The 16569-nt window shown below is 42.0% G+C and overlaps 2 protein-coding genes across 2 annotated transcripts in view; one reads left to right on the forward strand and one right to left on the reverse strand.

The window, feature by feature from the left end:
- Positions 1-4135: 4135 nt before the first annotated feature.
- On the forward strand, positions 4136-8790 carry selenom (selenoprotein M). Its single transcript, XM_085425574.1, has 6 exons — positions 4136-4288; positions 4890-5062; positions 5769-5804; positions 6003-6037; positions 6124-6202; positions 8177-8790. The coding sequence occupies exons 2-6, from the start codon at positions 4967-4969 to the stop codon at positions 8405-8407; spliced, it is 477 nt and encodes a 158-aa protein (XP_085281700.1). The 5' UTR covers positions 4136-4288; positions 4890-4966; the 3' UTR covers positions 8408-8790.
- Positions 8791-8891: 101 nt separating this feature from the next.
- The window catches only part of smtnb (smoothelin b), a 49483-nt gene continuing 41805 nt past the window's right edge, over positions 8892-16569 (reverse strand). Inside the window, 12 exon segments of the mRNA XM_085425573.1 lie at positions 8892-10477; positions 11384-11427; positions 11429-11561; positions 12946-13097; positions 13230-13356; positions 13449-13625; positions 13708-13780; positions 13883-13945; positions 14152-14331; positions 15090-15122; positions 15281-15356; positions 15567-15746. Of these exon segments, the coding sequence (XP_085281699.1) occupies positions 10324-10477; positions 11384-11427; positions 11429-11561; positions 12946-13097; positions 13230-13356; positions 13449-13625; positions 13708-13780; positions 13883-13945; positions 14152-14331; positions 15090-15122; positions 15281-15356; positions 15567-15746 (1392 nt within the window). The 3' untranslated portion in view covers positions 8892-10323.

The raw sequence follows: 16569 nt of genomic DNA on the forward strand, positions 1-16569 counted from the left end.
AGTCTGCCAGAACTGCGACTACCAGAAAGGACACTGGGCAATTAGGCTGCAACTACAAACATGGCTTCCGCGCGGATGTACACTGTTTGCCACGAGAACACACTAAATGATGCACAATGTCAGGGTGCAAGTTTTTTTTTTAAAAAAAGAAAGAAAGAAAAGACAAGAAAAGAAAGATGGAAAACGTACATTAGGAACGTCAGATCTATGTATTCTCACTCTATGATGGCGCACTCCTGCTGTCTGGTGGTTACTGTGTTGAAGAGCGTGGGAGAAAATTAGCGAGGCTTGTATGCCTTTAACTTTCAATCAAATAGCAGTGACTGAGTCATTTTAATGCTCTTTATAGTAACAGCTGAACAAACCCCCAGATGTGCTTCTTTCTGTTTGTGGATTTAGGATTTGGCACAGCCCCCAAGCGCAACAGCGCCATTGCCGGTCAACAGTGGTAGCGCCTGTGCTTTGGTGACACTAAGAAAAAGGCAGGGCCGACAGGATTAGAAATGAGTACATCAGAGGGACAGCTCAGGCTGAGGTTTGGAGACACAGTTCAAGAGGCGAGGCTGAGATGACGTGGACATGTGCAGAGGAGGTATAGTGGATATACTGGGCACAATTATGCTGAATATGAAGCTGTCAGGCAGGAGGAAAAGAAAGACCTCGGAGAGAGCTCATGGATGTAGTGAAGGAGGACATGCCACAAAGGACACAGGTGTGACAAAGGAGGATGCTAGGGATAGGGTGAGATGGTGGTGACCCCTAAACTCTGTTGCGGGGCATATTATTTAAACCAATTTTTGACAGTCCTCAGATCTCATCTCACTGCTTAGAGACACTAGCTGGAGTTCCATAAATTGCTGCACTGTTCTTCCTCCTCTTAGATGTCTTTTTACACTGTCCATTAACAACAAAAGGCAATAAATGGCCTTCCACGGCTCCTCAGTGGTGAACATGGTCTCCTACAGCCTGGGTGTTGGGTACGCAGGGGCCACAACTGAGAACAGGAAGGCTGTGCAGAGGGAAACTAACACCAACCAAAAAAATCCTTGGCCGCTCTCTGCCACCCCTGGAGGCAATCGCCAGATCTTCCTATCTCAGAAAAACCAGGTCCCACACCTTCACACTCATAAACAGCTTCTTCCCCTGGGCCACTCAGACTGTCAATAAACACTATGCCCCCCACACCCCACCTCTGCTCACCTTCCTCACCAACCTGAGCCATGGTCTGAGAAACCCTCATCACTCAGGCCACTCACACATGGACTCTACTCAGACCAAGTCTTATCTCTGCACTGCTTCCAAGCAACTATTGTTCTCTAATGTGTGCCTTTGTCTTATTGTTGTGTATATTCCTCTTGGTTGTATATATTTCTCCTGTTTGCTGTTTATTCCTGCCATCTACCATTTATATTTTATTCCGGTACAGCATGTACAATGACACAAAAGGACTATACTATTCTAAATAATTTAATCAGGGCAGGTTTCTTAAGTTTCCTTTCTTACTTTTGATTGATGGGTGGGGGCTTTATTATAATAGAACAGGGGAGAAAAGAATGAAGAGCAGGGAGAAAGACAATCAGTAAATAGCCTCAGGCCAGATTCTAACCCAGCATTTAGCCTCCCGTCAGACCACAATAGTTTTATTCCATTTCATTCCAATTAGTTTTAAGTCATATGGGTCACCTGCTTTGCCTGATGAACTAAACCATCACCCAGTGTTGCACATTTGTACCTTATGTCACTTATTAAACATGTAATATACTCACTTCCTAGTTATGGGTCAATGATACAGTGATAATGATGTATCTTTGTGTAATGTTTTTTCATTACTTCTAATTATCGTTATTGTATTTACTGCATATAAATGTCAAAATAAAGACTTGGAACTAGTGCACTCACTGTCATAAATACCGGTTTATTCAAAGAGGGGAAAAAAACTAATTAATTCTACGTTAGCCTGTGGAAACACCTGAGGGTACCTCATGAGTCTCACTGGTACTTAAAAATGCATGAGTCAAAAACGGAGTGTGTGTTTATGTCTGTGCTATTTAGGGCCAAGACTTGGGAAAAGCCGTGCACTGTGGTTAGCTTGAAGCTGCTAACAGTACCTACACTAGACCTTCATAACACTACCTGTAACAAACAGTTAATTATTTATCTTAACTTAATGCATGAACATTGATGCATTTTCACATTACTACAGAAAAAAAATATAACAGCATGCACAATCCTTAGTCTAGGACACTCCTTATTCTCAAGAATTCTGCTCAATGTTTACAAGCTGCTACACTGGTCACTTTAAATCACTTAAAGGTCACTTTAAATAATTCAAACTATAAATTTTAAATTGTTATTGATACTTTTATCTCCTAATCTTAAAGTGTATATTTATTTTCTTACCCTTCTTATATTTATTGTTTGTTTTTCTTTTGCACTGATGTAACCATTCCTCCCTCCTTTGAATTTTATACAACCAACGTCCCTTCCTTTCCTCCTCCCACTGCTTTTGCCATCTTGCTCTCATATCTTGCCTTACCATACTCCTTATCTCTGCTTGGCCAAAACTAACAGCCATGTCAACCACCCCATGTTTTACGGCCTCCTTTGCAACTCTGCCTTTTGATTCGCCCATACTCCATAGTGCGCTGGAACCCATAAAAACACAACTGCAAGTCCCATCATATGTATCCGGAAAAGTGACTGCTGAATTTCCGCCAAAGCATCTGCTCTACTGTCTGAGTGACTATGCTGTAGACTGACCAATGATGAACTTGAATCTGAACAAATGACAGCATGTAAAGGTCTCACGTCTTCTTTAACCTTTCATCAAACCACAATCCAAGAAACTTAAATTTACTCACCCTTTCTAATTCTTGATCATACAACTTAAGCTTGATGTCTTTACCAACTCTCTTCCTTGTAAAAAAAACATCACCTTGGTTTTATCAACCGAAAATTTAAAACCCCACTTATAAGACCACTCTTCGACTCTTCTAATTGTTCCCTGCAGTTTCTTCACAATATACTCTATATTTTCCCCTCTCTTCCATATTGCTCCATCATCAGCAAAAAGTGAACATCCCACCCCTGCCTCTATATCATTAAACACATCATCTATCATCAAAGAAAATAACATAGGGCTCACTATGCTCCCTTGAGGTGTACCATTTTCTACCAAAAACCTTTCAGAAAAAACCTTCCCAATCCTCACTTGAATATGTCGCCCCTTTAAAAAAATCCATTATCCACCCGTACATCCTCCCCCTAATACCCAATTTACAGAGTTTAATTAGTAGGCCATCTCTCCACATCATATCATAGGCCGTTTCTATATCAAAACTACACTCTCACTGTTTGTTTGTGCTTTTCGAACTTCATGTTCCAAACATAAAACTGGATCCATAGTATTCCTCCTTCTTCTAAACCCACTTTGATATTTAGAGATAAATCCACAAAAGATCTTTAGCGGACTCACTGAGTTGTTTTAACATGGTATAGCATACCTGATCTTTTCCCGGTGCTGATAATTTAGATATTTGAGCATTCAGTACCTTTGAGGTTTTTCTGAAGAGTATTTTGGACTTTTCATTGTTTTGAATTGTTGCAATAAAAACATATTTGCATAAAGCAAGTATATTTGTTCACTCCCATACTGTTAAGGGTATTAGAAACATGAAGAGTATGCTGTTGAAGTTTCTTTAGAACAGATTTAAAAAACAAATCTGATTAATTTGCTATTAATCTTGAGTTAACTATTGATAAGTATGCGATTAATCGCGACTAAATATTTTAATCGACTGACAGCCCTAATAAAAACATAACATTTGTCCCAGTGTTGTGACTGACTTATTTGTCACCGGTGGCACCAGTGAAGTCTATTTATAAACGAGTTTCACACAAATGAGCTTCACTTGACGCGTAAGAAGTCTCAGCACAGCAGTCCTGAAAGGGACATCCTGAAAACAAAGAAGCTGATCAACAGCACAGTGAGTTCAGGGAGGTGAGCTGTGAAGTTGTAGTTTACCTCATTGATGTTGGCGCAACTTATTTCCACGGTTTTTTCAAGTGAGATTGTAAACCTGACACCCTTCTTAACTCAAGGGGAGGTCCTCCTCCTCCCTGTTGTTTCAACTAATGGTTTACATACCGTCACCTGCTTTAACCCCGGAAACAGAGCAGTGCAAACACAGCAAACAGCTCCAGTTTTTCTTCTTCCCAGAAATGTTTATATAGGAAGATCTATCCTTTATATTTAAACAGGAGAACAGCGAAAGAAGGTAAAATACAAGTAAGTTGGATTTATTTCATATTCGGATCTAATATTTCTTGAGCTCAGCGCTCACCGGTCACTGTGAGAACTTTTGTAGTGCGGGGATCAGACACCTGAAAAGTCTGCTCCCACACAGGGTTGTGACTCATTAAATAGTCCTTGACTTGGTAAATATCACATTTCCTTCACGGGACTCTGAGTTTTTCAACCACAATCCTTTACAACAATCGATCTTCTTTAATCCTCCTAAATCCAAGATTACACAGACTAAATAACTTTGCATAGTTCACCTTCAGGATCAGTCTACCATATAATCCAGTGCATTTAGGAATTTAAAATTATGCTGTTATTAATGTAACATGTGTCACTTTGCACAAAAGGACATCAAAAAAAAGAAGAGCACGCAGACAATAACAGAGCTCTTTCCGTTGTCCATCTCTACAATTACACCGCCTGTGACAGCCTATAGAGCGCGCATGAAATCCATAAGGAAGCCTGGAATAACCAATGAGCGCGCTAACCACGCCTGCTCCTCTCTCCGCCACAAAAATATTTGACGTGGCAAAAGGTCCGGACGTGACATAGCTGCTCATCATCTCTCCTCCCTCCTCTTCCATAGCTCGGTTACCTTCAATCATCTGCAGGTACTGGTCCCGGTGAAGAGCGAGTGCGGCTCCTCGATCTGAAGCAGGAGAAATGTGGCTGATCGTGTTGGCCAGTTTACTTCACTGCGCCTCGGCTTATGATGTGGATCTGAAGAAGCTGGAGGGGCTGGCAAGAGCGAGGGTGGAGGTAACATAAGGCTTTATTTTTTCATAATCCTCCGCATAAAGAAGAACACGGAAATAATCGTGTCAGGGCCAATTATCGTTTAAACGTGTGAATGGGTGCCCTGCTTTTAAACATTTTTGGATTGGGCGCATGCGTGACCAGGACAGATGTGTACTAAGGTGAATGGATGCCTCCGTGCTTGAATGGCCTGCGATCTAATGAAGAACACGGTCTCTAATTCACATTGTTACTATTTTAGTAACCCTAAAATCGTCATCACAAAGTGACTTGGTGGAAGCTTAAAAGGGGGGCACAGGGTGTGTAACAGGCGGTCCTGCACAAAGACTGAAACTCTACACCTTTTTCTTTTGAGATCTGTGCAGTTTCCCCCAGGGTGTCACCTACCCAGTCACCTACTTGCCAGCATCACTGAAGCAAATCATGATCTGTTGTTATTGTAGTGTTAGTCACGCCTTATACCTGAGGCTCAGATATCAGCAAAAATAGGTCGGGTGGCCTTCCCTGGGGCCGTACTAAGCGTTCTTCAAAGTAAAAGCTCGCAGTGATACCAGCACATAAATGATTTTTTTTCTGTATAAAGATGCATTACAGTTGCAGATGACGTGTGTTCAGTAATCATGTTTCCAGTTCTTGTAAAGCCCCATTTCTGAAACACGAGCTCTGGATGTAACTTTTTCTTGTTTCTTGTGTTGTTGTCTTTCCTCAGACGTGTGGTGGATGACAGCTGAACAGGCTCAGAGAGGCAAGTTGCCCTGTTATGTGAACAAAAGTGACAAAACACTGAGAGCCAGGGGTCAGAGGCAGGCTAAAGCCTTACTCCTGCCTAGAAGTTTTTTCTCTCTGAGGAACATTTTAGTTTAGAGTTTCACATAATCCCTGACACATTTGCCACTGAAACCCAAACTGAGTGGAAAACACTAATCCAAACCTCTGTCTGCAGGTCAAAGCCTTTGTGATCCAGGATATTCCTCTTTAGTATCCTTTCACTGAAGTGCACTGTTACTCTTTAGAAATATCTGCTCATAAACTGCACGCTGTTTAATCCCTGAGCACCACCTCAGCCATAACCTGGTGATGAAGCACATTCCTGGCGCAGACCCTGAGCTTGTCCTCCTGAACCATTATTATGAAGAGCTGGACGTAAGTGTGTGTTGTGCCTTTCTTTTATTTTACTTTTTTAAATTGTATTTGTTGTTTACTTGCAGCAAATATGACACTCGTTTGTGCTGAATGTCAGATTCAGTTTAACAACTGAAGTAAAGCATCTCACCACCAACACTTGACATCATTACTCGAAGAGATTACAGCTGAAATGATGACAAACAGGTGTCCTGTGACCGCTGAGCAGGCTCTGAGCTTTTCCCGTCTTTTGGATTAAAATAACTTCAGAAGGAAACAAGAAATCTGCAGAGCACAGGTCATTCTACAGATATATCCCACTTTGATATGACAAGAACTTACTTCTAACATTTAAACTTGAACTAAATTATTACTTAACTGACTATTTATTTACAAAAAATGACAGCTTTTTTCCCACCAAATTTCAAAGCCTGGTTGTGCTGTGATTCTTTTTTTTTCCCTCAACGGTGTTTCCTTACTCCTTCTGCAAGTCTTCAGGCGTTTTAATGAATATTATTTCCTCAGGCTCTTCAGCCACGTAGTCGGTTATAATAATCGTGCAACAAATCAGCAGATTGTCTTATTAATTTCATACAGTTAAAAGTAAGTAATCCTTCATATGTTAAGCCTTAAGTGTAACAAAATTCAATGGCTGTGAAATTATCTGGTCAAATATGACATGTTTTATTTTATGTGACAAAAAAACAGTGACGCAGTGAACCATCTGCTGAGATATTAGACACCCAAATTAGACGTACTTGATAAAAAGATTGATAATGATACAGAACAGTTAGAATTTACATAAAATACTAAAGTTTTACTCCAGAAACAGCTTGTAATGTTTTTGTGTAATTGGGAGTCACAGCATGTCAGTCACCTGACATGCTGTCAGTCACCTCATATTCATTAAGTTCTGTCATTTAATCAATTTATGTATTTTGCACTTCCCTAAAAGTAAAGTGAGTAACACCAGTGACTTTAACTAAAAGCTTCAAATTATTAAATAAGAGAGGAATTCAGATAAACCACTTACCACTAGCAATTCAAAACAATAGACTTTTCTCATGCAGTTACACAAGTTCAGCTTTGTTGTGTCATGTTTAAAATATATGTGGTAGTCCTATTATGGCGTTTTAAATGGTAAAAAGCATATTTTTGTGGTCAAAATACAGCATTGAATCACTATACTTGACTGTGGGGATGAGCATTTTTGTGATGGTCAAACTTATTTATCACTTAACAAACAAAAAAAAATTGTTGAACTGAATATTCGAGAAGATGTAATAGTTCGGATAACGTTTTATTTGAATGTGGAAATAAATTGTAACCCTAAAGTGTTTTTCAAGTGTAATATTTTTGTAAATGCCGGGAGCATTTCCGTGGAATGACTCGCAGATCACTTTGTTTGATCTGAGGCTTCTTTGAAATTTTAAAGTACTGTTATGATTTAATCAGATTTTTCTCCTTTTTACTTTTCCTGTTCTCAGGTGTTATTTTGTTTTTAACTTCAGCCATATCTTTTATATAGCCTTATTTTTTCTTAACTCCTGCATTTGTTGCCGTGGTTGTGGTTAACAGCCTTTATCGCTTTTTTTTTTTTTTTGCACCTGTTGTTCCTTCCTGTGACGTCTTGTATGTTTGCATTGTTAATCAGCCTCCACTGGAAAGCTCTTTGGGCCAGTTCCCATGCTTTTGAATGGGTTGTATAAATACAACTGTCTGTTATGACATTAAAAAGAGCAGCACATTGGCCAGAAAACTGTAACAAGGATCCAAAAGAAATGTAAAATGTTTCAGAGCTTTGTAGTTTCATCACGAGTGATCTTTTCACACGACACATAATTCATTTGTGCAGGTTTAATGTTTTTTCAGGTTTCTTTAAACCCATCAATGTTCAGCTCAGCTTTACTGCACTATTAATATATCGCAGATCAGTGTCTTTTGTTTAGAGCACAGTTTAATGGTCCTTTTATAACAAGTGTGTTTCCTCCGCAGCGCGTCGCCCTGTCTGACATGACCCGCTCTGAGATAAATGAGCTGCTGGGGAAACTGGGTTTCTACAAGAAGGCTCAGGCCGAGGCTGAGGTGCCGGAGGAGTTCCGCTTCTCTCCTGCCAAAGACAGCCCGTTCAAAAATGAGCCTGCCTACCAGCCTTCTGCTTCATCTATAGCCACCGAGAGTGGCTCCTCAGAGCCCAGCACAGAAGTCAAACACACTGACCTGTAAGAGTAGACATCAGCAGTAACAGTACCCCTCTAGCTCCCTTAGCTGCTCCACAACCAGCTGATTATCACAGGTGACAGAAATGTTTGTAATTTCAGAGCCTAGCAGATTACAGATGAGCCCGTCAGCAGGCCTTTGTAGACGCTCCACAGTCTGAATTTGCACCATTTTTTTTACGCCACTGTCCATTGTGTTGTCATCTGTTGTAATGAGCTTGAGCTCTTTTGTGTGTCTATGATTGCCTCTGACCTACTGTGAAACTAAATGAAGCCTCAGGCTGAAAATCGTCTGACTAGCCTGGGGTTGATGCTGCGTGTTCTGGTGGGTTGGGCTGATGCGCACAAAAAGACTCAAGTGCATGGAAAGTAAACCATTTTTAAAAAGAAGTGTGCTCTGGCTCTTTTTGTGCTGAGTGTTTGTGTGCAGATATCCCACGCTGCCGGGACCATGGATAGCCTTCCAAGCAATAATCCCACACAAACACACGTTTGTTTCTCAAATTGGTTTATTTCACATTGAACTGTGGTGCACAGAAAAATGAAATAATGTGTTTTAGCTCTCATATATATACACACACACACATACACACATACAATACTCCACTGCTTCATGAAAGCTTTTTTTCTGTCGGCAGCAGATAGTTCTCAAATAATCTCTCAAATCTAAGAAATAAGCTTCTTTTAAATCAACTCTGAAACCAAATTTTCTTCTCGTAGAAACCCAAATTTTATACAAGTGAAATAAAATATTCATTTAAAATTATTTTTGTCCCGTTTCCTCTTAGCTACATTTAGTTAAATATACAGTTGGCTGGTTATCAGTCATGAATCCTCATGTTTGTACTGAAAGCCGGCTTTCACACAGGAAAAAATAACATTGTGGCATCTTAAGCTTATCGACAAAACCTTTTAAAAGCACGATGTGCACACCAGCGTTAACCGTATTAAAAACTACTCAAGCATAAATAAGGAGCCCTCTAACAGCTGTGTGAGAATGTGTGTGGCAGGGCAATGCAGCGGTGGTGGGAGGTGTGTGTGTGCTGTCCACCAAACAGCCAGTAATGACACAAATCAGCTGAATGACTTCTTTGTACCGAAATACAAAAAAAATCCAAACCTCAGTTTAACAGCTAGCATCTTTCATCCATACTTATATGATGGTGATGATGATGATGGTGGTGGTGGTGTGGTCATACAGGATGGATCAAATGTCCAGTAAATGTCCTCAGTAGCTGTTTGGACTTCAGAAAAGTGAGATTACAGCAACGATGTTGAATCCATTTGAATAACAAATGCAGAAAATCCCTGTGCTCACGTAATAAGAATCCTTATACTCATCAATTACATCAAAATGAAAATAACTTAATTAAAACACTTCAAGCAACATGAGTTTGGTTTAAAAAAAGAAGTAAAAGTACCAAAATTGAATAGAAATAATAAGTTTTTTCTTTTTCAGTGAGATTACTGAGAGAAGTGCAAACACATTACAGTACTTACAAAAGTGTAGCAGAGAAAAACGCACGTACAAATACTGCAAAAAACTGCAAATACTAGAAAACTATTTTTCTTTTTTCTCTCTTGAGCCGTTTCTCAGTACAACAGCAATGTGATCAAACTACTGCCTGTTGAATATTACTTGGAGTTTTTTTTTTTTTTTTAAACAAAGGGGTCTTTTTAAGAATCATGCTGCTGCTGATCTCTTACTGGACTTTTGTGTCGACAGTGTGTGTGTGTCCAGAATAAGCAACACACATTATCACTGCCGGAAAACATTTTAAGCTGATTTTAACTGATACATACACACATGCTTACAATCCCCAAGCCGACCATCAGAGATGTGCAACTGTTTGACCCAGCCTGCTGTCAGAGCGGAGGCCATCATCAGGTGAAGGTTAGGGGGGGGAGGAGCCCGAAAACAGGTCAGAGGTCACAGGGCCGACCCATGGACATCTCATACCTGCGCAGGTGGTTGACCAGAGACTGCACGTAGGTGAAGACGCATTTGGAGTCTGGTTTGTTACCCATGATCATCATGTCTTCCACCTCCAGCAAAGGCATGCAGTTGGCGTGGGTCCTGAGGAACAGGCGTACAGGACAGCGTGCATGAGAAAGCAGAACAGACAGAAGACCAGCTGGGAAGGAGAAATCATCATGTTCACTACAAGTTTCTTTTTCTTTTTCAAATAGATGATTCTTTATCTATGAATATAGTATAAATGGCCATGGAGGAGGTCTTTAACAGTAGAAACTTTGCTGCTCTTCACATTTTCCAAAGCTGTTTAGTGTGCTAGAGTCTTTGGCACATTTGCTCTAAACCATTATGGACCCTTTAAAAGCTCTGTATAAATAAACTTGGGTAATGTTGGGCATTTCAATAAACAGTTTTAAGAACTGAGACCTCCAGTGTGAGCTATGCAGAGTGTAACCACAAGGTGGCAACATCTCCTCACACTCTAACCCCTGAGAAATCCCACAAAGAGAAAAAGCACCTAAAAACAGCAGATGGGCCGATGAGATAATAAACGTCAACAACGTAACATTTTTTCAGTAATTTCAGGAACTGTGGACATAAATCAGTCTGCACTTTATTTCTATTAGAGTATCTTTACAAGGCTTGACAAGCCAAGTGCATAAACACCTGTAACCTTACACTTGATAAAAACTTGGTGCACAAAGCAGGCTTCATCCTTCTCTGTTTTTTTTCCTTAACTCTGTTTGAAACGTTGTGATCCGGCAGTTCCTTTTAAAGCACTGATCTGCAGATGGTCCTGGCCCTCTGCCTGAGCCATAGTCTCAGAATACAGATACACACATGCTATCACACACACACCATGTTTGGTACTTTGGAGCTTCAGATTAACATGAAGCATCAAATATCCAAAAGAAGCCAATAAAGGAGTTTTTCTGTGTTTTACATTTTAAGTCTGTCGGGAACCACAGAGTGTGTGCGGTTCCCTCACAAGCTCGTCCCCTCTCTCACCATAGGCTCAGTTTTAGCTGGGGTGCAACTTTAGGAGGAATTTTTGGTTTTAACCAGGCCCTTCGTCACCAGACCCCTGTAGAACTCCTGCAGGTACGTGTACACACACTTCCAATCTGGCTCACGCATCTTCACCATGTCGTCCACATCCAGCAGCTGGGGACAGTCCACTAGTTTCCTGCACCCACGGCCAGCGGGGGAAGGGGGTAGAGGAAGGGAATAGGGAGAGGAAGGAAAGGACCCAAAAAGACAGAAACAACGTGGATAGAACAGGAAACACAAAAGGCAAAGGACAGATAAAAAGACACAGAAGGAACGGGACGGAGAGAGTAGACAAAGAGATGGAGAGTGTGGGAAAATGAGGAAGTGGGAGTGGGAAAAAAAAAAGAAAGCAGTGAGCAGCCAGTGAAAAACAAAAACAGGAGTGAGAAAGAACACAAAGAAAAAACAATCACATTACATTCTGTGTTCACAAATATATCCATGAGCTGACATGCTTCATGAACATCTCAGTACATACATACAGTGCGTGACAAAAACACGTACGCACACACACAAAGGCAAAACAAAATGTCAAATGAGCGCCAGGCGATGCTCATTTAGCCTTTTTGTTTGCTGTTGTTTTTTTCTGTGCACTGAGACGAGGATGTTTTTGTTGTTGTTGTTGTTGTTGTTGTTTTTTAACCATAATCAATGTGAAATACGAGACACGATGAAAAAAACAACGTGGATTCTGCAAAAAACACACAAAAAAAACCCCAAAGTTACAACGACAGAGTGACTAACAAAAACAACCACACTGGTGCACAGTATAGTGTGTGTTTGAGTGTGTATCAAGAATCCAGATAGTAAACATAAACTATTGGCGGGGATTTGGAGTGCCCGGGGAGGTGAGTGATAGTGCAACACAAAGGTGAGAAGATCTGGGGGAGTGGGTGGGGCTGTGGCTGAGTGACAGCACAGTGCTGAGTACGATTCGCTACTTGAGATATCTCAGCTTTACATTATCCTGCTGGGAGCACGTGAAGATGCACACACAGCTGGGTGGGGGTACCAAAAGTGAAGACTGGTGGCATAAAAGAGGAATTTGAAAAAGAAAAGAACAAGGAGAGGAAAGAGTTTTAGACTAAAATAGAGGGACATGACTCAAGGCACAGAGGCGAGCTTAGAAGTTTTTTTTTTTTAACCTGTTTGCTGTTTGGAGTGGGATTGCCTGTGGGGATCTGGTTTGGAGGAGATTGGGGTGTCAGAGCGGTTACTCATAGGAGAGGGAAGAGTGGAGGTTTAGAGGCAGCGGTATTAGAGTAGTAATGGGCTCAGTCGTGAGTGGGGTTTTGATAAACCTGGGAGAAAGGGGGAAAGCAGGACATCGGTCGAGAAGTTTTCCCATACCACTGGTCTGCAAATGCCGGCATACAGCGACACAGAATAAAGGGGAGCGGGGCAGCGAATCAAACTGGCTCATCACTTCTACACCTATAGGCCTAACACAGTAGTTCTTCCATTGGTTTCCTACAGTCACTGCAAATGTTAGGAAGAACCTGTCTTCAGCATGTACTCACTCTGCAGCGCTAAAGGCCACCTCAAAGTTTTGCCTGCGGTTGCTCGGGCTCAGGGAGTTGTAGTCAAAGGCTTCGGGGAAGAAATTGTGCACCAGGGCACAGAACGCCATGCCGTTACTCCAGCTGGATGAAAAATTCTGAATATCCACATGCTGACGAAGAAAAAGAAACAAAAGAGATACGCAGACGGGGATGGATAAGCAGTGGAAACTTTCCCAAAGTATCATCTCAGCTCAGGTTCAAGATTAAAAATGAGCACTTAGCGTGGAGGATCGCTGGCTCACCTCATACGAGCGGGTCTTGGCACGACACCAGTCGAGGAGCATCTGCTTGATGGAGTTTGCATTGGGTACGCCAAAGCTGGTGGAGCGCTGGACTTTGTTTACCTTGGCCACCGCCTGATTTCCAGGGCTAAAAGAAAAGTCAGTTTTGTGTTAATATTTACATGCCTCCATCTGCTCCTTTTCTTTCTTTGGTAGCACTACCTTTCTGTTTATTCTTACCCGCCTCCCTCCTTCTCCAGCTTCTCTATCATGGCTTTGCGGGCCTGCATGGCCGATGTCTTCGGCAGCGTCTGAGCCCTCATCAGCTCCTTGCGCCTCTCCGCCTGCCTTCGCTCGATGGCGGCCAACCCGCCGCTGCCGCTTCGCGACGACGCGTCGTCCTCGCGGTCGAACACACTGAGCCCAGGAGGTTAATTTGAGAGAGTGCACAGATGTTTAAATCTGCTGTAGTTAACAGTACAAATGCCTCGTGACCAACCTTCCTATTTTTTTGCTCGTGTTAGTGGAGGTGGAAGAGGTGAAGCTGAATGATTTTGACTGGACTGTCCCTCCTAGAACGACAATCACACGGACACATTAATGAGAAGATTAAGAAAAAAAATGCAATGCACTCGAGTGAATGTGTTTTTGTAAATCCAGCAAGCAAAACTCACTGTCTGTTTTCTGCACATAACTGGACTCGACAATAGTACTGCGTGTTGATTTGCTCCCATCATCTGAAAACACACAAAAACTTTTTAAAATTGACCATTCTTTATAAAATTCTTCCCATCTCTGTCTTTATAATCAATTTTTTTGATGCAACACAATTTTACTCTTTTTACTTTCAAGCTAATGTCTTTGTTTTGAATGTTTATAGATTGGTTTTATTGTTTTGGTTTTACTTCAGTGAAATGCTGGTTCAAGAAAGATTAGAGACTACCAGACTGAGCAAAGCGGTTCGTTTTGGTGATTTGGCCGACGGCTGACCCATCTGCCGACTTCTCCACCTTGCTCGTGACCACCTCTCCCGCTCCGACCCCGGCACGACCTTTCTGCACCCGGTCTTCTCTCTGCTGCCGGAGCTCCTGCAGGCGGGTTTCGCGTTCCTTTTCTCTCTGGTCTGGAGGAGAGGAGACGGGAATGGTAGAGAGATGATGTCAGTGGAAAAAGAGGAGGAGGAGAAGGAGGGAGGTCCTAAATAAGCTGACAGGACCTCATCTGACTGCCACAAAGTTGGATTAAGTGAGGCCTTCCAGATTTGAGGCAATATGTTTGAGAATTCTTTCCACGGGACTGTGAGGGTTTCTGAGCACACAAACACCCACAGGTGGGAGTCTTAACAGGCAAGCCAAAGCTGTCAAATAAGATGTTCTGCGCAAACACCATAGACCACAGAGAGCAAATACACACTGCGATGTTGAAAACGCTGGTACCTGCACTGATGGCTGTAGTTTTTCTCAGAAAACACGCATGCATTTACACATACTGCACAGTATTAATGATTTACTAACTTAAATTGTGTCTAATATCTAGATCACCGAGGCCCTCTTGGACCCTTTGCATGCTCATTTCCACCGAATCCACTGACGCATCCACTCTAAATTTGAGCTCACCATTAGCAGGTGCCTAATGAAACCACGTGGTGAGTGCCCGCAGAAAAACAGATCTTAACTGTTGTAGGGTGAGTGTTTAACACATTAAAAAACCCAAAAACAAAACACAGGATGCATGCAAGATACCAAAAAATTTCATAATATCCTCCATCACAAACCACATCTAAGATTGTTGTGGTCTCACAATGACAGGGTGTGTGCACACAAAAAGGCAAACACAGGCAAGTATAAATTGTTATTGCACACTGCACACCACCTGTCCTACCCATTTCTTCTTGAGTACATCCCAGCATGGCCTCTGAGGGCAGAATTAAAGGCAATTACGTGTCAAGATAAGGTATAAACAATAACAAAAAAGTAGATGAAAATTAGAAATCATCAGGCCTGACTGCTTTTAAATATCTAAAAAGAAAGCCTTCATGCAGTTTGGAGTAACAGTAAGATGCATGATGTTACCTCTCTTTCTTTTACGGAGGTCTCTCATGGCTGCGCGGATCATCTTCCTCTCCTCAAAGTCTTTTGACTCATCGAGCTGTGAAAGAGGGGATGGAAACATGAGGGGTCGTTCTATGCAAATTTGCCCAATTGGTACTTTCTATGCTACAAATCTGCACACACACAATGCAGAGCTGTGACAAGGTTTAGTGTCAATGCACAAACTTTCCACACGCCTGAATCAAAACACACTTTTATCGAAATAATAACTTAAATCATTGAGAATTATGGCTCCGGCGTGACGTACCATTTTGTCGAGGAGCTCTTCATCCTCGATCGCAGCCAGCTTTTCAGCTGTTAGTTTCCCGGAGAATTCAGCAGGTTTGGTCTGAGCGCCAGAGCCATTGGGAATGAGTGGGACGTGACGCTGGACAGATGAGACAGCTGAAAACACTGGCTCAGAAGCAACGACGGGCCCCGTCTCCATCTGCGCGCAAAACGAACACAGTAACACAACACAGAGCGTGAACAGGAGCACATTTATTATCATAGACTGCAAAGAAAACCGTGACCTTAGTTGGAAATCAGTGAGCTACTGGGAGGACACTTCTTAAACCAGAGCCAGAACCAAAATGAAGGAGGGTAAAAAAGAAAACTTATTTGAAAGTGGCTGACATTTAAGATGTAATCAGAACAAGCCGAGGGCTGCTCTAACACATCGCAGGGACAGTACGTCTGACACTTCCTGTCCAGTAATAACTTCCTTGTCTCTAGGCCAGCTCCAGCGGGATGATCTGCGAGGGAGTGACAATAAGCACACGAGGCTAAAAGAAACCCTGCCAAGTTACTGTTCACTAGTTTATGGAGTGCTGCTGACACATGGATTTTTCTTAATCATACAACACTGCTGCCAACCCGAGTTTATGTGACAGATGCAATGCTTTACTCTCACTGTAAAATAGGGACAACGCATTACTATATAAAAAAGTCCAGAGGAAAAATATCTCCTAAGGGCTGAGGAGCAGAGCTGAGGAACGTGGGAATGTGTTGCATTATTGAGAGTTACCATGAATCCTATAGCAAATTCCTTTTACATGTTCATATGGTGCCGAATGCCTGTGGCAGACTATATGTTCTAGCTGTGGCCTCAATGCTTTTGCTGTAAACGACTCTGGGTCCAGATATAGCTCAGGCAGCTGGTCCCATCTGTATCCACAGCCGCCGAGTCCTGCCCACTGAAGTCCCCCAGCCAAACCAGGTCTCAGCAGGGAGGGACAATGCCCAGCTCAGCCACAGAACTGGGTGATCAA

Source organism: Rhamphochromis longiceps, linkage group LG12 (assembly GCF_057381845.1).
Source record: "Rhamphochromis longiceps isolate RC_006_pf linkage group LG12, R_longiceps_female_GT1.1, whole genome shotgun sequence".
Lineage (NCBI taxonomy): Eukaryota > Metazoa > Chordata > Actinopteri > Cichliformes > Cichlidae > Rhamphochromis > Rhamphochromis longiceps.